The 16,269-nt window shown below is 37.7% G+C and overlaps 1 protein-coding gene across 4 annotated transcripts in view; it reads right to left on the bottom strand.

Annotated features, from left to right (window-relative positions):
• Positions 1 to 16,269, bottom strand: part of TMEM181 (transmembrane protein 181) — a 36,301-nt gene that overhangs the window by 7,027 nt on the left and 13,005 nt on the right. For 3 of the 4 annotated variants that reach the window (XM_063329410.1, XM_063329412.1, XM_063329411.1), the window contains 10 exons: positions 15,949 to 16,052; positions 10,377 to 10,432; positions 8,942 to 9,032; positions 8,202 to 8,320; positions 6,972 to 7,091; positions 4,241 to 4,321; positions 3,134 to 3,233; positions 2,220 to 2,350; positions 1,584 to 1,675; positions 499 to 556 (listed from right to left, as the gene is read on the bottom strand). In XM_063329410.1, the coding sequence (XP_063185480.1) occupies positions 499 to 556; positions 1,584 to 1,675; positions 2,220 to 2,350; positions 3,134 to 3,233; positions 4,241 to 4,321; positions 6,972 to 7,091; positions 8,202 to 8,320; positions 8,942 to 9,032; positions 10,377 to 10,432; positions 15,949 to 16,052 (952 nt within the window). The remainder of the gene's footprint in view (positions 1 to 498; positions 557 to 1,583; positions 1,676 to 2,219; positions 2,351 to 3,133; positions 3,234 to 4,240; positions 4,322 to 6,971; positions 7,092 to 8,201; positions 8,321 to 8,941; positions 9,033 to 10,376; positions 10,433 to 15,948; positions 16,053 to 16,269) is intronic. The other variant, XM_063329413.1, reaches the window with a different exon arrangement.

Here is a 16,269-nt window from a genome sequence, read left to right as displayed (position 1 = left end):
AGGGGAATGTAAAGAAAGGATGTTTAATAGGAGTCATCATTTTGTTCACTGAGTTCACAGTGAGCTGAATCTCAATGATTTTCTGAAAACACAGCTCCTGAGAACAATACGAGGACCCATATAAATCAGATCTTCCTTTAAAACAAAAAAAGTCTGACATTTAATAGGACAGAGGATCTTGGCAGGAGTAAAGATGTACAAAATTGACTTAAGAGGCTTAAAAAAATTTCTTTCAATCCCAACAGTCATGAGTCTGTGACTAAAGTTGTGGTGTTGAGTCTCAAGATTTGCAAGATAATTACTCTTCTCATTGGGATGGAGCTCAACATGGCCTATGCATGATTTAAAGCAAAATTAAAAGTACCTTAGCCAGAATAAGACCAGCATTTTCTATTTCCTAAATTGTGTTATAGATTTTAATAGAAGAACAATCCCCACCTCCTTCTATTGCCTAACTACACGTGACAAGTTAATAGCAAGAGAACATTTCTGACTTACCTGGAAATTACCAGTGTCAACCCTGTATTGATATGTAGGATCATGTACTTCATTAACACTAGAAAAGATTCAAAATGAAACAGTGGTACTTACATCATTACAAAAGACAAGGTCAAAAGCCGTACTGACCAAGAAACCCTCTAACAAAGAAAAGGTTTAAAGTTACTATACAGAGTTTATAACTAAGGATTTTGACTGTATAAATTGGTGCAATGCCATTGATTCCAATGAAGTCATGACAATTTACATTACATGACATCCCCCTTCTTCACAAACACAATTTTCAAGGAATATGGAGAATTTCAATTGTGAGCATGTCTTATCTCCCCACTTATTTTTTAGAAAATGTATGATCTTGTGAATTCCTACAAGTCTTAGGGATTTCGTGTTTAAATTTATCCTTGGTGACAGAATCATATTTAAGAACTAAGTGTGGTATAAGCCCTTCCCTCACTACAATTCTGCTGATAGAGCATTAGCACAAGTATTTCCTACAACTGCACCGCTTTCAACAATGTACAATGGCATGGAGAAGGTTAGAAGGTATCTTCCTTCTGAGAAATAAAATAAGAGGCAAACACTTGAGAATAAAAAAACTGAGAAAGTTTTCTGGGTGGGGAACAGTGACACCTTTATGTTAACACAACATTTTGGAAAAAAAGAGAAAAACACTAAACCAAGCAAAAGAACTGAGTTTTAAGGGGAGAGAGCATTGTGTCAATACCAACTGTGCAGGTTTAATAGTTGAGAAAGTTTGGCCTAACTGTGTAACAGCTAGCTACAGACAGCACTAGAGGGAGTATTGTAGGGAGCCATAACATATTGACAAAGTGGTGATTTCTAGATCTCACTCTGATTTATAAAATTATGTACTGCTAGATCGTCCATGAGGAATTCTGTTTTCAAATCAGTCATAATTTGAAAAACAGAAAGATGTAAGAATTTGAACTCCATTCCTATATCATAATCGGAGCATTAAAAACCACATACAGCTAATTATAAACAATCTTCTCATTTATAAACAATCTTCTCATTCTTGAATACTGTCAGCTTGTTATTTTTGCATTTAATTTTAAATTACTTACGTTTGCCATATTCCCAATGTAACAGAGGCCAGCCACAATAGTCCAACAATAAATAATTTGGGCAGATAGAAAGTTAAGCACTTCCTTTCCCCCTGTTGAGAAAACAATAGTGTGGTGAAGCAGTGAACCCACATTTGAGATTTCATTCATTCTTGACAAGAAAATAACTATCATCTTCTTTCATTCAACTTGGACTAGATTAAGAGACTCACCTTTTGTATTTTTAACCTGCACAGACGATTACAAAAGACATAAACTATAGGAATATGCTCTAGAATTCATATTTATCTTATGCAGTATTTTAAAGTGGTTTAAAAAACAAGCAGCTACCATATACAACAACTAAACCCTTTAAGCAAGAACAAAGCATAACGGCATCATAATTCTGAAGACTGTCTAGCAATAGTTTAGAGTGGATTGTCCCATCTATCTCATTTAGTCATGCTAGCCTCAAGACAATCTACTTTACCACAAATATTTTTAACTCCAAAGCTTCACGTGTCACATTGTACTTTAAGAATAAAATAAATACCTCTCTTTAAAAAAAAAAATAGTTACATTTTTGTCAGCTTTTGAGAGAACTGCGAAAACAAGTACCGTCTTCTCAGTAAGTAGTAGATACTGTTGTACCCTTACCTGTACTCTTATACCATGGTAGACGCAAAGCCAGAACAACAACAGTGCACACAGAAACAGTGACTGGAATAGATCATCCAGCATTCCAGGAAACCAGCTGTTCACCAGAAAAGAAAGGGGGAAAAATGGATCTGTAACAATATAAGAAAAAACAAGTTAAACAGAGGGGAAAAAGCACAGTCTTTTCCATTATGAAAAGTAAAGCAGAATTTATCTTCAGAGGAACAAAAACCCCTAGATTTTTTCAAATTACACCAGTAAATGAAATTGAAATTTGCTGTATCTTAAAGTAATTTACAAAGAAAATGGTGCCTCCAGCAGCAATCTTCTGTGCTGTAGAAATAATCTGAAATGGTAGCCAACATTACTAGAAGATTTCAGGGTTTATTAGACTTTCTACTAAACCATTGTTCTTGGTGATGACCTAAAAATTATCATAGAATGACTGAAAGACAAATATTATTTTGGTAATGCTAGAGAGTGATAGAATTTGATGTGGTTTACCAGACTAAAAGTAACCTCCATTCTTAACTAAAGTGCGATTATCTGAAAAATGAAGAAGTAAGACTTAGCAGACAACACAGAAATTGCATTTACATGTTGCTATATGAAAGGTTCAGTATGGTTGCAGCCACCTATTCCAATCAGAGCTTTAAACAAACAGACTTGACATTCACATGACTGAAAAGAATGAAATCCACCTACTCATTATGCCCTTGAATTTGATACACTTAAAAAGGGCTGTTTGTTTTGTTTTTAAATTAGTTTTCTGAAGCCTTATAAACAGCTGCTTATGAGTTCAAGGCCAAATTCCATTTTGCCTTCTCACTCTCTCACTCTCTTTTTTCATTTTTTTTTTCTTTTTTTTTTTTTTTTTTAAATGAGCTTTTCTAAAAATTCCAGGATACAAGTACCATTGTAAAGTAGCAGGAGGGGAAGGAGGATAGACATCCATTTCTGTTCAATACCCCAATCTCTCATGGAGAATTTCCGCAGGGAATGTGCAAACAGACACTATAAAACAATAACAACAAAAATTTTTAAGGAAGGAATACAGCCGTTATGGTTTTCCCAGAGTAAAGAGATAACACAGCACATCGCAAAGGCAACTTCATGAGGTGTTTGCCACTGAGAACATTGTAAAACAGGAGCCACATCTCCTAGCTTCCACTTCTGCTTCAAGTTTTCTGGCTTACCCCAATGCAAATTACTTAATCTCAAGCAAACTGGGAAGGAAACCAACTAATACCATGCAAATCAACAATGTATGAAAAAATGTTGCCTAATTACTGGTCACACACTACCAACAAATTCCACTTAAATTCACTTTTTAAAAAAAGATTCCATATCACATTCACAGTTACCTGCTGAGTGACATCATCTATGTGAGAAAAATGCTGACCAAGTGTTCAGTGCTTTAGTGTCCTTACTCTGAAAATTCTGCATTTTAGATTTTATCTTGTTGGTTTTTTCCCAAACACTTTTTTTCCAGGGCCAAACCAGGTTGGAGGGGAGAGATAATCTAAACTGTAGCATAATTTAGGTTGTAAGGCACCTCTGGAGGCCATTCGGCCCATCCTCACACTCAAGGCAGTGACGACTTTAAAGTTACATCAAGGTCATATTCAACTGAGTTTTGCTCATTTTCAGAGACGGAGAGTCCACACTCTGGGCATCCTATTCCAATATCTGACCCTACCTGCATTGCAAAAAAAATAGTTTTGCTAGCATCTAATCACGATTTCCTTTGTTTAAGCAAAATTCTTTCTGTTCAATTCAAAATCAAAGTTCAGAAAAACAGGATTTCCCATTTATCCTATTTTCTTAATGTCCCCTTCAATACTACTTGCAAAAATATAAGAGCAGCAACTACATAAGTATTTTAGAAACATTTTTTTACACCATTCAGTGATATCTCAACTCTGCTGCCTGGGGTGAAGTTACTAAGCACAGCACTACACAGCAGTGTTACCAGCCACCTACATAATATACTCCAGAAAGAAAACAAAACAAAATCTTACCGTGACCATAAAAGTAAGAACTACAAAGACAAATCGGAACCATATTTCCACTTGGGAAAAAGTTGGATTGTAGGTCTTCCACTACAAGAAAACCGAAGAAAAACAGCCCAATGAACAATGTTTTGACAGGGTAAATACGACATCAATAATTAGCACTTTCTGCAGATACTGAAAAGTTCATACCCATAGGACTAACTGATGAAAAGATAACCAAAGCTGCCTAATATCCTTGCTTCTCTTTTACCCTGCCATTTTGTAACATACTCAGTGTGCTGTCATGTGTTTAAGCACTTCTTAGGACAAACGGGATGTTCTTCATTGATTTCAATTCAACTTTAATTCAAAGTCTGAATGCCAATAATTGAGTAAATTCAGTATGGTCTTCTTTATTACCAAGGTCAGATGCATAAATTCATTATGAAGAGGTTGAAAAAGTACAGTCATGTTTCCTGTAGTGGTTTTGTTTTCTTAAAGCTTATTTTCTTGTTTGAGAAGTGGAAAAAAGAAAATCCAGTAAGGGAAAAATAAATGAGCTAATTAGAAATAAATAACTTTTTTTTAAGGAGGAAAAGCTCCTCCTTCTCCTCTAATTATTGGAAGGGCACAAATATCAATTTTAACTTGTCAGTTTGCATAAACTCTGTTCTGTTGAAAATTTACCTCATACATGGCATGCTCCTCCTTTGAAGCCACTTTAGAAATGTAAACTCCCTGGTACAACATACGCTCTGCCCATGTGAACAAGAAGCTTTACCTTTCAATGGATTAAATATGTCAACCACTGTGTTGTCTTCTTAAAGTATAAATGTAGAATGAAACTTACGTGTAGAGAATACCATTATACAAAGGCAATCTATGATTTCAACTGACATTACCAGAGATCATTGTAATAATGAAATAAAATGACAATTTTAGTTGCTGCAGGAAAGCAGGGCTTTGGTTTTTTTGGTTTTGTGCACAAGTCTGCCTTAAGGGCAGCCTGCAAAGCAAGATCATAGAATCATAGAATTGTCTAGGTTGGAAGATGATGCATCCTGGGATGCATCAAAAGAAGTGTGGCCAGCAGGTCAAGGGAGATGATTCTCCCCCTTTACTCCACGCTGGTGAGACCCCACCTGGAGTACTGTGTCCAGCTCTGGGACCCCAACATAAAAAAGACATGGACCCATTGGAATGAGTCCAGAGGAGGGCCACAAAGATGATCAGAGGGCTGGAGCACCTCTCCTATGAAGACAGGCTGAAAGAGTTGGGGTTGTTCAGCCTGGAGAAGAGAAGGCTCTGGGGAGACCTTATAGCAGCCTTCCAGGTACCTAAAGGGGGCCTACAGGAAAGATGGAGAGGGACTCTTTATGAGAGAGTATAACGACAGGATGAGCGATAACGTTTTTAAACTGAAAGAGGGTACATTTAGATCAGATATTAGGAAGACATTCTTTAGATATTAGGAAGAAACTCAGGCAAGACAGGGAGGGTTTTTTTATCAGGGAACGTAGTGATAGGATGAGGGGTAATGGTTTTAAACTGAAAGAGGGGAGATTTAGATTAGATATTAGGAAGAAATTCTTTACTGTGAGGGTGATGAGGCACTGGAACAGGTTGCTGAGAGAAGTTGTGGAGGCCCCATCCCTGGAAGTGTTCAAGGCCAGGCTGGATGGGGCTTTGAGCAGCCTGGTCTAGCGGGAGGTGTCCCTGCCCATGGCAGCGGGTTGGAACTAGGTGATCTTCAAGGTCTCTTCCAACCCAAACCATTCTATGATGCTATGATTTTATGATGAAAAACTGTACAAGTATAAATGCTCCAACACTTGGTCCTTTCTGAAATCTGGAACTAAGCAAAAGGGTTGTGAGTTTGGGGTTTCCCCCCCCCCTTACAGCTAATTTTTAATGATGTGCTTTACGCACTACAATAATACAAATATTAATATTCAGGATGTTTATTTACTATATAAAAAACACTTTTGTTTTACAGTAAGATTTTTGCTTGCTACCTGCTCTGAACGTTGCATACAGCTAGAACATATCATAGTAACCTGTATTATAAGTTTGGTTTAGTTCCATTTTCTCCCAATGCAAATGTTTCTAAAGTTCTTTTTGGAGCCAATCAGCACACACTGATGATGAAACTGTTTTATAAGCAATCTTTAGCACTATGAACTAGCTAGATATTTCACTAGGGATTATTTTAGTGAATTATTTTATTAGCCCGCTTATTTTAGCTGAATAAACATTTTTCTCTTCCTCATAAGCATAGTAAAAAAAAAAAAAATCTTCATTTTTCTTTGAGTTTGTTAAATCTTTCTAGTCCATGCTTTTGTAAAGTCTCGAAAAATCTTGCTAATTCAGATACACCTACTGGAAAGGCTGAAACAGATACCATGCTTTAGAGAGGCAACATCTCTGAGCAAATGAAGAAACTGGATGTTCTAGTCTAGCTTGCCTACTGTTAAAAATATCTCCCAAGAATTAGACTAAATTTATCTGGTCTGGAAAACAGCATTAGCAGTTCTGAAAGAAAAATCTTTCCTTACAGAGTTAAAAAAATTGGTCTAGACCCTTATTAACAGCAAATGCTACAATAGTTCTGACATTAGTAGTGACAGAAAAATTAATTATGATGCATCTTTATGTTTATCTTCAAAAACAAGATAACTTTTTTATTACAGTTAAAGCAGACTTCTACAGCATTAGTAACTAAGGAATTTCTTTTGCTAGCATAAAACTTTATACTTACTGTGAAAGTAATATTCTGGATGGTGTATGTTAGCTTATTTAGATCTTCCAAGCTAACAAATATGTTGTACTGAGTGTAGTTCAGGTAGCCAAGGTGAGCAACAATGATTTCACTGCATTTCTGTGAACACATACAGTGAAGAATAGTATGTAAAGGCGTTCAATTTATTCCAGAACACGCGCTGTTAATATAGGTTGGAGAATTTGTTTCCAAATGCTCAGATATTGATGATATTTATTATATGCCCTGCCAATCTTTATCAGTCAGAGTAAGACTCAAACAAGACCTGCAGATAATTTCTTGAAAGATACCAGGCAAAGCAGAAGAAACTGATAAAGTCAGTCAGCAGGATCAAAGCTTGAACCAATAAACAAGGCTAGCTTTTCACTTAAGCTGGTGAAAGCAACTGCTTGCAGCACCAGGAAGGATCTGAATAACTGTCAGTCAAGTTCTAGGTCATCGGACTGGGAGATGGGGCTATCTTGTGCTCACTCATTTTTAAAAGTTAAAAGGAAAGAGAAAACCCAAGCATATTGCTCTCTTGGCTGTGTGTAATTAAATCTAATGGAACACTGTTCATTAATTTCTGCAAATATCATTTATATGTGTCTACATATAAAGAGAAAACATATGATTTACCCTATATGCTTATCACAAAAAACTTCAGCTATGCTCTTCCTAAAGGACTGGTGTTTGGAGAAGCTGTTTTGGATGTCTCTAAGTTTAAAAAATTCATTGCAAATTATACTAGAAACTCAAAATCTTAAACATTTCTTCACAGATGGTAAGAAATTTGGCTTTTTCAGAACACAGATGCCAGCTGAGTTCAACCAGACTTTCTGCTAGGTGTTGGGGGAGAACTCTTCTCTCCTCTGGAGCCCTATATCCAATTTTCTACTACAATATTCCTTGCTTCACTGCTAATAAATCTACTTAGGTGGCTACGCAGCACACACCGCTTTGCTGGCAGAGAGCTACTCTAACAAGAAAGAGTGGTCTTTAAGGGGTAACAGACACAAGTCATAGAAGGAAACAGAAAAAGACGGATAGTAGGTATCCTGCTCAGCATTACTAGCTAGGTTGCAATTACAAATTAAACTATACTCCAGAGTCTTTCCCAAGACATGCTTAACAGATATATTCTTCTCATTTGCAACGTAATGTAACATGCACACAAAGAGATTTAAAGAAAACGTACTGCATCAGAGTTTTGTTTAAGCAGGTACATACTTGTGCACAACTGAGTAATCTTGTCCGATTGTGAACTTGGTTATTAACATATGGTGTGCTTCCATCCTTCACCACTCCAAGTATTTTGACTGTCATACTAACATTCTTTTTGAGGGACACTGTAATTAAAAGAGAGAATATTAAGCTATTGCTACATGCAGAAATGAAATCTCAAATAGAGTTCCAAGTATAGTTTAAAAACACATATCTAAAGATGACTCGAAGTTATTCAGTTATAATTTACTGAAGTAGGGGTCCTGTATATTAATAAAAAAAAACCAAAACTTTTTATTAACATACTTAGGCAGTAAGTCACAAATGCCCTGTACTGAATCTTGACAGATCAACAATTACTAATACAGTATTTCTAACATGCTTACAGGGAATTTTATTGAAAAATTAATATCAATACAAACTACACATCTAATTCCCCCCAAATTAAAATAACAGAGACACAGATTCTCTAGATATTACTGCTTTCACAGAAAAAAACCCAAACAACCCCAAAACAAAACAACAAAACTTATCCCATGCACCTGTTGCTTCCAGTTCTCAAGATCAGTGCTCTCTGTGTCTTTACTGGAGGCAGGGCATGGGGGGGAGAAACTGTGTCAGAGGGAAAACCCACCAACCATAGCCAGAAAGCAAAACAATCATGTACATGACAGATGAAATTAATACACAATACAAAATATACAGGTTGCTATAGCAGTTTCCTGAGAATTAGGTAAGATCCTCACCATCTTGCTGATCCAGCTCAACTATGCAGGTCAGCCACAGCTGCTGATTGTAAGTAGACAGTGGTGGCGAACTTAAATTAAATGGCTTCAGCTGTAAAAAAACCCACAAGGTTAGCACCAGCCCTTATTCTGTTACATGATATATCTGTAGCTATAATGATGAAAGGCATGTTATTTATGTTTGTGACAATGATGAAAGGCATGTTATTTATGTTTGTGACAATATTCTTGGGAATAGATTTAATACGTGCTACTGTGTGGACAGTATAATAAACAGCTCAAATGTAAGTCTTTCAGAAAAGTAGCTTAAACAGCATACGTATTTTGCGCAGCTCTGAAGTAAGGAAAGGTATGACTACTTAAAGCACATAAAAGTAGCAGCAATAAAACAAAAACATTAGGATACAAAATGCAAAATCCTGAGACCTGGCCTGGAAATAAAAAGTCATTTCTGGCACTTTACATCAAAAGTCAGGTTTGTGACCCCTCATCTGCTACATAGTTTTGAACCTTTCAACTATAATTATGAAAACAACAACTATTTTTCCACTAGGTTTCCTAAAAATCTCACATTCATTTCAAAAGCATAGAAGATATCATTAACAGATAAAATCTACATGCAGGAAAGACTTTTCTTATTTGATTAAAAAAATATGCTTTTAAAAAAAAATACACAGTACATAATACGGCACAAATCCAAACATATACAGGTGACTAAAAGACCAACAAAAAAAAAAAAAAGAAACATTCCAGTGTATTTAAAGAAAATTTAGTTTAAAAAACTAAAACTAAAAAACTAAAACTTTTTAGCACTTTCACAAAAATTACTTTAGTTATTAGGTTGACAGCAAACAGCTAGACAGAAATAAAAATGCAAGAACTGAGAACCAAAATATGAAAGCTTTTGAGAAAATTAACTTGAAGGTTCACGTTAGGAAGCCAGATTCCATGTCTTGGTCACGTGACAGTGAACAGTTAACAAGAAAAAGAAAAATTCCTTCCCAGATGACAGAAAGGAAGCTCACAAGAGCGTTATCATTAGTTGCCACTGAGAGCATTGTTTTTCAGTTTATGATCTCAATTTCTATTTCTGGACCCCCTACAAGAATCTCCAACGTGAACTCACCAGGGAATCCTATCAACACTCAACTGTTACTTTATCAGAAATCACTGTTCTGAAACATGTAGAATTCTCTACCTTACCTGCTCATGAAAGTAACAGACTGCAAATTGCTGCTGAGCCACTCATGAAATAACACAGTGGTAGTACCATATTGCATGTTCAATTTCAAACTGGAAAGCACCATGTGGCCAAGAAGCTTTCCAGTAAAAATCTAAGTACTTAAAATAATTTGGGGGAAGGAGGGGAATGTTTAGCATTACTGACATCAAATAAAGCCATTCACATAATCCATCAATATTTATTAACTCTTACCTTTAGGCTGTTATTTAAGTCAGTTCTTGCTACAGAAGTTTCAATTACATTAGGACCTACAGAATATATAAGAAGGAAGAAAGAAACCAATATTGAAGGATTGAAATGTTCAAAAGACTATACAAAGCAGGTAACTAGTATCCCACTTTTCAGATGTTTAAACTGAAGAGTTAATCACTTAGACACTTCAATATCACTAATAAACTTGGCCTGAATGTTCTTTTAAGTGTCTTGGCCAAAGTATTTCTAGGCATGATTAAATAGGAAGCAAATTATAAATCAAGAACTCCACGTTAGAAGCCCTGCATGTGTACTCTAAACTCCTACAACAAACCACGTGGTATTTTTCCCAAGCTAAGCTGTACACTGCAATCATGAAAATACTCAGCTACAAAAAAGCTAGCTAAGCAGCAGTGGCACTGCTGTTAACAGCAACTTGAAGCTCAACAAGGGCTGCAAAAACCACCTGAAAAAACCACCATATTTAATTGCACTATAAAGTTTCTATAGCCAAACTGCAACAACTATCTGATTTACATAGAGCACAGTGCCCATAATGCATTGCACTCAAGGCTCAGGTACCAAGGCAAACACATCCTGTTGTATTTAAGTGTATGATGCTAATGCCTTTTTATGTACATGTAGTGTACTTGCTTGTACAACCACAATAATAGTACTTTCTGGCTAGTGCTGGATCTTCATCACAGTGGTCTGAGCCAAAATACCCACGTTTGTTTAGAAACAGTTCTCAGTCAGTTCTCAGATTGGGCCCCTCCTTTTCTATAGAAATCTGGGGCTATATTATCTATATTGTCACATAAATTTAATTGCATCAAAGTTCTATAAACAGTTTCTCCTAAAACAGACAATCCATTTAATCAATGGAGTTTCATGGCCAATTGTAGTGGGAGATGTTCAGCTTGCTACCAGACTTTTCGTGCAACCATTCCTCCACTCATTCTGGATACAGACACACACACTTAACATGTACTGATCAACTGCACCCATCCACTCACACCGTACCTCTAGTTCTGTATGCAGTAAATGGGAAGCAATAAAGTCATAATTTATGTTAGAAGAGACCTCCAGAGGCCACCTAGTCCACCTTCTTGTGTAATTAGACTGGGTTGCTCAGGGCCATGTCCAGTCAAAATCTTGACAACCTCCAAGGACAGAGACTCCCACAATCTCCCTGGGCAAGCTGTTACAGTATTTAACCACCCTTACAGTAAGAAAATCTTTCCTAATACCTAACTGGAATTTCTTGTGTTCCAACTTGTTTCTGTTACCTCTCACCCTATCATCATGCACCCCTGAGAAGAGTCTAGCCCCATCTTCTGTGTATCTTCTGAAAAGGCTGTTGCAGACAGTGGTACAGTTTCCCCTTAGCCTTCTAAGGTATGCAAGAACACACGGTACCAGGGAGAAGAGGAATGCATGCATGTATGTACATTCCCAAAAGTATGTATCATGCATGCATATGTACATACACAAAAGGACTAAACCAGAAAAATTACAGGCAAGAGTAGGAAAATGTCTGTATCTATATACTGGAGTGTGAACAAACACAGAGGAGATGTATAGCAGGTAGGGACACAGGCAGAATATATATGTGTATATTTGGGTCACTCTAGAGGCATCACAGCAAGATTTCTCTGTCCAAATGATCTCTCCCCTTCCATATTTGCATATGTCAATTTAATGTAATTTATTAATCCTCAAAACATGCTGTTTCAGCCACAAACTTAGTATTACAAAAATTATGCAAGAAAAACAGTTTTTCACAAAGACCATGGACTTCAAAGTTACTACAGAGAAACAACAAAGAATGAAGTTTATAAATGAGCAATATGGGATAAATCTGTGCAAGAAGTATTTTAGGTTAGCTGTCATGACAGCTCTAAACATGCAGCATTGCTTGGGCTTTTATAACCACTCTAACTACAATAGTAACCATCTTACAGACTTTAAATGGAAAAATCAAGAATTTCACCAAAGCGTCATACCAGAATTACAGTTTAACTTCACTAACAGCACCTACCATAATGTCAATTTTGCATTATTGAACTTTTCAGTTCTCAAGTACATATAAACAGCACAGATTTTGGAAGGCATTTTTGTTTTGAAAATCATAATTCAATTTTAGTAAGTGCTTACAGTTGGTAAATCATCATAATTCAGTCGTTAAGTCTTAACAAAAACAACAGAATGAGCTTTTTTAAAAAGTTTTTTTTTACTAGAAGATATGAACCAATATTAGGGCAGAGAGATCATAGTCACAGCTTTTAAGAGCAGCAAGCAAAAACAAAATTAGGTTCTACTGCTGTAACTGCTACTCCTCTAGCAAGCAATCATAGAAACATAGACTGGGTTGGGTTGGAAGAGACTTTAAAGATCACCTAGTTCCAGCCCCCCTGCCATGGGCAGGGACACCTCCCACTAGACCAGGCTGCTCAAAGCCCCATCCAGCCTGGCCTTGCACACTTCCAGGGATGGGGCCTCCACAACTTCTCTGGGCAACCTGTGCCAGTGCCTCATCACCCTCACAGTAAAGAATTTCTTCCTAATATCTAATCTAAATCCACCCTCTTTCAGTTTAAAAACGTTATCCCTCATCCTGTCGTTATACTCTCTCATAAAGAGTCCCTCTCCATCTTTCCTGTAGGCCCCCTTTAGGTACCTGGAAGGCTGCTATAAGGTCTCCTCAGAGCCTTCTCTTCTCCAGGCTGAACAACCCCAACTCTTTCAGCCTGTCTTCATAGGAGAGGTGCTCCAGCCCTCTGATCATCTTTGTGGCCCTCCTCTGGACTCATTCCAATGGGTCCGTGTCTTTCTTATGTTGGGGTCCCAGAGCTGGACACAGTACTCCAGGTGGGGTCTCACCAGAGTGAGAGGGGCAGAATCACCTCCCTTGACCTGCTGGCCACACATATTAAAGGTTTTTAAAGCAACTGGCCAAAACAATGCTGTGCTCATATTACTAAAAAGTGGTGATTCAATTACATTGTTATTGTTTTTCTTTTAGTCTTACTCAGTTAACAGAATCACATCTGAAAGCAAAGAACCACCCCGAGGTGGCGAACATGAAAACTGAACAGGCACAGAAAACGAGCTCTGCACCTTGTCTCACCCCAAAGATAACACAAACCCATTGGGATAAGGGAAAGAAAGTGAGCATAACTTGGGGAAAAAAAAAAAAAAAGTCTGTGTCTGTCTTGGGTTACAAAAACTGAAGAGCATCAGCCACCACAGATTAAATTGTCTTGTTTTCTCAGATGAGAAGCAAGACTTCTGCCAGGCTTCCCAAACTGCAAATAGAGAAGCTGAGTGTGGGCAATGGCATATTCAAGTAGCACAGAAAATATGGCTCTATCTCCCACTTTTTCATTTACTTAGTGGGTTTGGTGAGCTTTGCTCAGACTGCACTCTATTGCTAGTGCCCCTCCCTCTGTTCACAGGAAGCAAGGAGCTGTCAACAAAAGCCATGAAAAACATCACAGTAAGCGTTCAGTGGGTCTCCTCCCAAGGTAAACAGGATTCTTTTAAAAATAATTAAGTCATAATGAACTGTGTTCACGTTTTGTGAACAAAACTATCCAACAAACCAATCTTAGAAGGACAAGAATCCCACAGCTGTGACAGTTCCTGAAGGTGATCACAGGCGAGCCCTGGGACCCCAGGCAGGTTACAGATGACCAAGCATTACTTACAGCAGTCAAGTCCCCTGGACCAAAGACAACTACATCATCAGACCACTCTGCATGCAGATGCAACGCAACACATCAACACAGCTCTCTTTCAGGTTCTGCTATCAATTAAGAATTAAATACTCAGTTTTCTCTTCCAGGAGCACTGCTTTATGACTAGTCTTACGTAAAACAACTTTCTTGCATTTCTTGCAACCAGGCAGAATCATAGGGTTGGAAAGGACCTCTGGAGATCATCTAGTCCAACCCCCCTGCCACAGCAGGGTCACCTTAGAGCAGGTTGCACAGGAACGCATCCAGGCGGGTTTTGAATGTCTCCAGAGATGGAGACTCCACCACCTCTCTCGGCAGCCTGTTCCAGTGCTCTGCCACCCTCAAAGTAAAGAAGTTCCTCCTCATGTTTAGGTGGAACTTCCGATGCTCAAGTCTGTGCCCATTACCTCTTGAATAAATACACAACTACAGATATGGTTCACTTTTTAAGCCGAATGACACTAAATTAAGTAATTCCAGGGGTTTTTTTCCTTTATCATTCATATAAAATGCATTTTTGTAAATGTATTTATATGGTATACCAAATACCAAATAAAATAAATACCAAAAACCAAAGGGCCAAATAATGGCCTCCAGCATCCTTAGGCAAGTCACAGGAATATCAGTGGTTAACCTTCACGAACTGAAATCTGTTTGGACTTTAGGATGATACAATAAATCAAACAGCAGGAAAAAAGGTTTCATTTCACAGACAAATTTTATTATTTAATGCTATTATGAAGAATGTACTGCCTACAAGGCATGGATGGGCACAAAAAGCCCAAACAGCTGCCTCCAATTAACCCCCCCTTCTTTCCAAGGCAGGCAGGAGTGGATGAGTCCCAGGGTCTCAGGCCTGGGCAACCCACCTCATTCGAAAGGAACTGAAGGACAGGGCAAAGGTAGAGACAACCCTACAGACAGGTCAAAAGGTGCCAGAGTGGCACAGGAGAACACCCTGGGTGACATGGAAATAAGCAGTAAAGTGGGGGGACATGGTAACCTCCTTTTAATAATTCTTACATGAGGGGCGGGTTGCTTAATGAGCACAAAACCCTCCCTTCCCCTCTCCCTCTCTGTCACTTAAATTCTATGTTGACAAAGTTATCCTGACAGCAGAGTATTAGCTTATTAACACTGCAGTGATACCATGCTGACTTCTTTTTCAAGTACGTTTTAGACCTGGAAAAGCTCTCTGGCAGGAAATACTCTGGCAGGAAAAGCTCCCACGCTTTCCATCTGTCTAACGACAATCTGCATCTTTGTCAACCAGACTTCCACAGATCTCTGATCTCCAGGGTAACTATCCAGGCACTAAGTGCTTAGTCTCCCAGACCACGTCATGATTCCCACAAAGGTCTTTGAAACCAGAGACCTAAGCTCATATATGTTCAACAACAGAAGTTCGTATTTTTATATTACTAAATATTTTATATTTCTGTGATGTTTATCACCCAAACATTAAGAAGGCTTTACAAATAGTTATCAACTTCCCCACAGGAAATCATTAGCACCCCCATTTTACAGACTGAAATACAAAGAAGAAAATTAATGTAGCAGTCAGCTAAAAAATTATGCTACAATGAAGCTGGTTTTGTTTTACTTTACTGACTCTTCCCTGCAAAGCAATTGCAAATACCAAATCTGTGTAGGTAGTCCTCCCATGAAAAAATGAGGTGGAAGAAACACTTCTCCCTCCCTGTCAAAAGTAATGCTTCCTCAGACATCTCAGGGGCAATAAGCTCATTAGCATTTAAATACATCTGCAAATACCAACAGGTTTAGACAAAGCATACAAGAACTGTTATCTTTTTAAAAGACAGCATCCTTACCTGCTATTCCTATGAAGACTGTCAAACCAAAACAAACAAAGAATACTACAAAGACCAGAACAAAATGCCGTTTGGACAGTGTATATAATCGCATCGGTGCCAGCCTACAGGAAGCAAAAGAAAGCACAGAATTATTAGCTGTCGGTCATATTTCTAAAGGGGGGAAAAACAGATCCCATTAATTCCTCCACAAAGAAAATTAAACCAAAATCCAAGGTAACATGTAACACTAAGGGAAAAAAAAAATAAATTAATGCTACTTTAGAGGGCAATGATAACTGATAGGAATTATTAGACATATGTATGCACACACACACCCGC

The sequence above is a fragment of the Chroicocephalus ridibundus genome, chromosome 3, assembly GCF_963924245.1.
Source record: "Chroicocephalus ridibundus chromosome 3, bChrRid1.1, whole genome shotgun sequence".
Classification (NCBI taxonomy): Eukaryota; Metazoa; Chordata; class Aves; order Charadriiformes; family Laridae; genus Chroicocephalus; species Chroicocephalus ridibundus.
Note: the sequence above shows the minus strand (reverse complement) of the source record. Positions and strands in the feature narration are given on the sequence as shown.